Raw genomic sequence first — 7,094 nt, 5'->3', positions numbered from 1 at the left:
GCCTGACGAGGGGCCCGTGGGCCTAATAATCCGCAAGGTCATCCATTCGTGGGCCTGGGGAGGAACGCCCAATAAAGCGGATCGATGCAAGGCCGGATCGACGCAAGCCCAGATGGCCCGATGAATTCGAGCAGTGATCACAACAGTGACCCGACCTTCCCGCGCAGGGGCCACATACATCAGAACTGAGCGAGAATGGGTCAGCTGAATTATAGAAAGATAGACCCAGTCAGTTCACTGTTATCTAGGGACCCGTTATTATCATATCCACATGTAATGCCCCACGGTCGAGTATATAAGGCCTAGGGGGCGCCCCTTCAAGACGATCGACCTCATTCTACTTAGCCATCCACACCGGCTCTCTACGTTTCCAATACTAGAGAACCCCCTTTTAACCCACCACATAAAGTACTCACACCAGGACGTAGGGTGTTACGCATCTCAAAGCGGCCCAAACCTGTACACAACTGTCCACTGTCTCTCGTGCATTTAGCACGAACCATCGAGCTACAGTCGATAACACCGTCATACTCTAAAAAGCACCTTGAGGGGCAACCCTGGGTGCGCGGTCAAACCCAAAACACCGACAGATAGTTATTTGTTAGCTAGCTAATTTCACTAAAAAATTTAGTCAACTAACTATTAGTTCTAGTGCATTCAAATAATTCTTTAGATGTCTGAACGAGAAGCAAATTAATCGGAATGGGGGAGATATGTTCTCTTTGCCAGTGTTGCTCATATGATTGCGGAATAACTTTGGAAGCAACACAAAAAAAAATTAGATTCAAACATAAACAAGAGAACTTAGAAGAGGAAAGGAAGAAATAAATTGCAACTAACATAACACAAGATTAGATTTCAAGTTGCATAGATTTATTTCTTTGGGTCGAAACGTCGAGGAGTATTATGTTTCTGGACCAAATTCAGGGTAATCGGGGCCCTTGCCGCGAACCAAACAACTGCTTATATAGAAAGCTATGACAAACCCTTAACAGGCCACCAAGCAAACAAACCCTTAACAGGCCATAGCACTTCATCTAAAGCCCAGCTAGCGTTAGCGCTTGAGTCTCACAGGTAGCGTGCGTGACAAATAGGTCAATCGCGAATTATTCAGCATGATATGATCTGCGGTGCTTGTTACATTTCTTAGTTACACGAATGGATTCTCTCTCGCAACAGCTGAATCGCTCAGCTAGCTATGCTGGGTCGTACTCGTACGATGGTCATGCCTGGCAGAAGTAGTCGAAGGGCATTTGGGGCGTGGAGAATTGGCCGGAGAAGATCTTCGCGGCAACAAGGGCGTTTGCGGCGTCGGTGTAGTGCACGCCGTCCCAGCTGACGAACTTGGTGCCGTCCTCGCACACCCGGAAGCCCGGGCCGAGGCAGCTCACGTTGGCGTTGTAGTTGTAGGGCGGCCCGCCGTAGCCGCAGCACGCCATGAGCGGCTCCTCGAACCCTGAAACCGTGGATCGATCGATGAGAGCGAGGCCTCCTGGATGCACTCATGGATCGGAGGTCATCGATGAGACGCCGTCACTGACCGTAGGCGGTGTGGTTGGCGATGAGGTCGTACTTGACGAGCAAGACGTCGGTGTAGACGATGGTGGCGCCGCGCAGCTGCGACCTGAGGCCGTCGCAGGCGGCGCACAGCTGACCGTTGAACTCGTAGGCGCCGTCGTTGAGGGTCTTGAGGCAGCCGTTGTAGTCGAGGTCGCTGTCGTCGGGCCTCGGCGCGGCGAGCTTCTGGGGCAAGCAGCCCAGAGGGCCGGTGCCGTGGACCCAGAAGTTCTTGGCGCCGTTGTAGTAGAGAGTCTGCAAACGCCGTACGTTGAATTTTTAATCTATTTTGATTGATACTATTTGCAGACGTACCATGATAGCGTCCTTTATCTCTGACACGATAGCCGGGATCCTGTGGTGGACGACGTCGTCGTAGGGCGCTCCGCTCCCGAATGCGGCGGACAGGTCGTTCTGGCCGATGTCGATGAGGTAGAGCGCGTTCCGGAAGCCGTCGGCGTCGACGGGAGCCGTCCCGCCGTGGGCGGCGAGGTCGAGCGAGCGCTGCTTCAGGTGCAGGAACTGCTGGACCTGGACGTGGAGCGCGAAGGGGACGTTGCGGGGCAGCGTGGAGGAGCCGGAGATGGCGAAGTTGGCGCCGCCCGTGAAGTCGGAGCCCACGGCCTCCAGGTACGGGCTCAGGTAGCTCATGTTCAGGCTCTCACCTGCTTGCGCATTGCATTATTACTTATTAGTGGTTAATTCGGGAGGAGGTCCACCACACGCAGCATAGCTAGTGAGGCGCCGCGGCGAAGTGGCAATCGACTCAAGTACTGCTGCTGCTGTGTACGGCCGGCAACGACATCAGCAGGATCCAACGCGGCGCGGTGCCGGTTCGATCAGTCAGGGATGAAAGGACTCAGTTCAATGCTGCTGGCTGGCATGCACCACCAGACGGACGGCTGTAATAACAACCGTCTCTTGTTGCAGATCAGTGCAGCCGTCACGTCTCATCTTGACTGCTCCACGGTAAATTAATTGATGAGGAAGAAGATAATGGAGGTCACAAATGTGGAACAGACTGTGGAAGTGCACGATAGGTAGCACACTAGCAAGTACTCCCTCCGTTTCTTTTTATAAGTCGCTACTAGCAAGTACAGTAGCAACTGGTGGTATGCATGCCAGTAGAAAACCAAAGGAGGATGAAGAAAGATGGAATGAAAACTCGCGGTTGGTGCGCGATTCCTTGTCATTTTCTTGCGATGGTGGGGCCGTGCACGCGCGCTGCTTATCATTATTTACAAATAAAAGACGGCCTGCTCTAGTTGCGACCATTAAGCGTGTGTCCGTCACCATCAGTTGCCACCAACCAGAAGAAGAAAGCACATCATCTATCCCTATACGCCAATGCAGAGGACGCACGCTTGCAAATTGAACATGGATACGCCGCCAGCTGCGCGCGTCGCCCTCAGAGTGCGTGCGTGCGTGAGTGTCCTCAGCATTTGTAGGCGACTCACAGAGAGGTGTATAGCAAGGTGCTAGCAGGGGCACTCACAGAGGTAGTCGATGACGAGGCGTCCGTCGCAGAGGCGGCCGGTGGATCGGCGGAAGAAGACGCGGCCCTCGGGGAGCGGGTAGTAGTGCCCCAGCCCAGCCGCCACGCCGCCCGTGTCCGTGTTGGAGTCCCCGAACGCGAACACCACGGGCCGCCGCGCGCACGCCGCCGCCGGCGCTGGCTCTGGCGCTGGGTCGTCCTGTCCGGACACCGTCGTCGTCAACACCGCAACGAGGACTGCAGCGACGGCCGTCGTGAGCACCGCCGCAACAGCTGCACCAGCGCCACCAGCAGCCATGCCCGCCCGTGTCCCTCCCTGCTGGCTGGATGGGCTGTGCCTGCGCGTGCGCTCTGTTCTGTATGTACGTGTGTGTCGTGTATCGATCGGTGTATGTGTGTTTATAAAGTAGCCGGGCGTGTAGTGGCTGAGCAAAGTGGCTGTGCGCGCGCGTGGTCGATCGATCGGCCATGCATATATGCCCCACAGCTGCACGCATCTCACACGGGCAAATGACAATGTGACATGCAACATGCAAATGCAACGTACTGGCTTTCACGGACCACGGGCCGTGTGTTCTTGATTCCAAATTCCAAAATCTATGCAACATGCTAGTACGTACTAGCTAGTGAGCTAGTACCTAGGAGCGGGGAAAAAAACAAGTGTCGATGGTACTAACAGCGGGTATATCTAATTAAGGGCCGGGGTCAGTGTACACTGTATTCTCGCTTTTCTGGGCGCATCATCATCATTCAACAGGTAAAACGTACTGTACGATCTCGAGTGTTTATATTAGTTCTACTAGCTAGCTAGCTTTGGTAGCTGTAGCGAAATTGACATTGAAAACCGATAATTATTATTAATTGCTAGCTTGATAATAATGTTTGGTTTTTTTATGTTTATGAGTACTATGTTGATGATAATTAATTAAAACACGGTATATTTTATTTTAGACTTCTATTTGTGTGTGCATATGAGAAGTGTATTTTGGTCTATATACGGTTACAAACATAAGATATGAAGAAGTATATGCATTGTAGCAAACGGTTTATCATCGAGTTGTGTGGTTGGTGGGCATTTTGACAAAGCCATACGTGCATTTTTTTTCTAAATATCTCGGCTAGACTACTTTGGGATAGATCAAGTCTGCTTGCTAGCTACAAACAGTCACGGATCGGAGACGTACGCGTTGGTAGCATGACCAATTGATCATCATCAGTCTCGCCGCCCAGCACGCACCGAATGGGCGGGAGAAAAGCCACATGCGTCGCACAGGTTTGCAGAGGCCGGTGTGTCTGTTCCATTCCATCCATGCATGGACCGACCGACCGACCAACGACATGTACATGGAGACGTGCAGGTGTAACCGTGACGCGAGCGCCACCAACGGGCCGGCCGGTGCATGATATGATGCATGCGCATCATCGGCTTACAGGTCGGGAAGAAGAAGTGCATGATATGATGCCTGATGCCTGGGCCTGCGGTGTGCGGTGGTCGCCTCTAGATCCCTCGGCGGCCGCATTCCCCTTTGGGCGTCACCTACTTGCCCAGTGCGCGCGCGAGTCTGGATGGACGGATCCCTGCGGATCATGATTCAGGCATAGTGCGCCGAGATAGTGATGGGGGCGCACGCCTTGCCGCCGCCCAGCGCGCCCACAAAGCTTGCGTGAGATGCCGGCCGACACGGCTCCGCTATGGGCGAAACGGCGCTTCACGGCACCCATCACCCGAACGAACGAACGGTCGCATCGCACCAGCTTACCTCTTCCAGTCTCCTCCAACGTTGGGTTTGGCAGTTGGCCACTGCTTTGGTATTCTCTGCTATCTTCTATTGCAAGTATAGTTCCCTTTTTGTGCACGAGCGCGTCATTTATCGCTCTTAATTAGTTAATTATTTCGATTCAATACATAAGCAACAAACACTACATAAAACATTAGCACTACAAGCTATTCTACACGTGCGCCTGACTACCAAAATCGATACAGTAACATTTAATTGTAATTTTGAAATAATTTAAATTTGATATATTTTAAAAATCTGTAATTAAAATACGGACAAATTTTTTCTTCAAAATTTAACGCCAAATTTATTTTTTTTCATCGATTTCAAAATCTTTTTAATCATAGTTGAAATATTGATTTTTTTTCAAAAATTATATTTAGATCTACGTCACAATTGTACCCTAAACTACCATATCAAAGTGGAGCAAATCTGTACTAATGTTAGTTAGAATCAGTACACTGTTTCCCCCATATAAATTCATGAACTTGTAGATCAAGGCCCCTCCAACCGTGCCACCATTGAGTCTAAGGATACTGTCGGGGACCATAATTAGGGGTACCCTCAAGGCTCCTAATTCTCAGCTGGTAACCCCCATCAGCACAAAGCTGCAAAGGCCTGATGGGTGCGACTAAGCCAGGGATCGGTCCATTCGAGGGACTCGATCACGCCTCGCCCGAGCCCAGTCTCGGGCAAGGGCAGCCGACCCCGGAGGATCTCCGTCTCGCCCGAGGCCCCCCTCCAGCAACGAACAAACTTCCGGCTCGCCCGAGGCCCAGTCTTCGCCAAGAAGCAACCCTGACCAAATCGCCACGCCAACCGACCAAATCGCAGGGGCATTTAATGCAAAGGCGGCCTGACACCTTTATCCTGACGCACGTCCTCCAGTCGACAGAGCCGAAGTGACCGCAGTCACTTCGCCGCTCCACTGACCGGCCTGACAGAAGGACAGCGCCGCCTGCGCCGCTCCGACTGCTGTGCCACTCGACAGAGTGAGGCTGACAGGCAGTCAGGCCCGTCCTCAGGCACCATAGGAAACTCCGCTCCGCCCGACCCAGGGCTCGGACTCGGGCTCAGCCCCGGAAGACGGCGAACTCCGCTCCGCCCGACCCAGGGCTCAGACTCAGGCTCAGCCCCGGAAGACGGCGAACTCCGCTCCGCCCGACCCAGGGCTCGGACTTGGGCTCAGCCCCGGAAGACGGCGAACTCCGCTCCGCCCGACCCAGGGCTCGGACTTGGGCTCAGCCCCGGAAGACGGCTGTTGGGGACTTGTTCTCAAGTGCTATGAGTTAAGAACAAGGCAACACAGAGAATGTTAAACGATAAAGTCCTTCGTCCTTTGAAACATTATTTCCCTTAGGACATAACGATCTTCGGACGAAGGTCATGAAAGACGAACCTTCATCGTCACAATATACATTAATGAAAGACGAAGCATATGAAACATAAAAGATAGCATGAATAATCATATAACATCATCCATTTAACTTTATTATATCATCATAGAAAAATAGAGACAGTATCGAATTATAAATGTACCTTCGGCTTGGAAGGAGATGAAAATACAAGTGTGACGCAAAAGCAAATGCCAAGTCAGCCTGAACAGTACGGGAGTACTGTTCATCTATTTATAGACGTGGGACGCAGCCCATGTAAAATTACATTCATGTCCACTACATTTGCTAATGACTTATGAGGATCTGTCAAAGCCTAAGTAGTCTTTTCATCTTTAAGTCGGTTCCCCTTTCTGCCACTATGCCGAAGCTCCCCTGCGCATAGCTTCGGCTATGCACCATCCCTCGTACGGCTTGGTGATCAGCCCGTCCTTCATCTCAATCCTCCTTCGTCTAGCTTAAGCTTCGTCCTGATCGTACTTCATGTTCATAATCTGGGTCCGAAGATATCTGTTCATACATTTCACTTGGAAGATATTGTCAAATCATGTTTTTGAGGACCTTCGGAGGACGAAGGCCCCCAACAGTAGCCCCTCGCAATATTAATTTATTAATGATAAATTTAGATTGCGATATGGACGAAGGCCTTAAGCTGAAGGTCCGAAAAAACACCTTCCCTTTGCTAGAATAGCAACATTCACTGACAAGTGGGTCTTTCAACTTTCAACGCACTGGGCGTATAAATAAGATCATACCACAAACTCATTTTGGTACGCACACTTGCCATCTGCCCCTGCTTACTCAATTTTATCTCTTGCGCGCAAAAATTTACTGAGCTTTTAGTTTTGAAGCTTCGGCATTGAAAACAGT

At 51.3% G+C, this 7,094-nt stretch overlaps 1 protein-coding gene across 1 annotated transcript; it reads right to left on the bottom strand.

Moving 5' to 3' along the window:
• Positions 1–1,050: 1,050 nt before the first annotated feature.
• LOC100217075 (GDSL esterase/lipase LIP-4) lies at positions 1,051–3,491 on the bottom strand. Its single transcript, NM_001143445.1, has 4 exons — positions 3,053–3,491; positions 1,873–2,222; positions 1,542–1,812; positions 1,051–1,456 (listed from the first exon to the last, which is right to left on the bottom strand). The coding sequence occupies exons 1-4, from the start codon at positions 3,348–3,350 to the stop codon at positions 1,224–1,226; spliced, it is 1,152 nt and encodes a 383-aa protein (NP_001136917.1). The 5' UTR covers positions 3,351–3,491; the 3' UTR covers positions 1,051–1,223.
• Between the last annotated feature and the right edge of the window lie 3,603 nt (positions 3,492–7,094).

This window comes from Zea mays, chromosome 3 (assembly GCF_902167145.1).
Source record: "Zea mays cultivar B73 chromosome 3, Zm-B73-REFERENCE-NAM-5.0, whole genome shotgun sequence".
In the NCBI taxonomy this organism is placed as follows: Eukaryota; Viridiplantae; Streptophyta; class Magnoliopsida; order Poales; family Poaceae; genus Zea; species Zea mays.
This window is presented reverse-complemented; position numbering and strand designations above follow the sequence as displayed.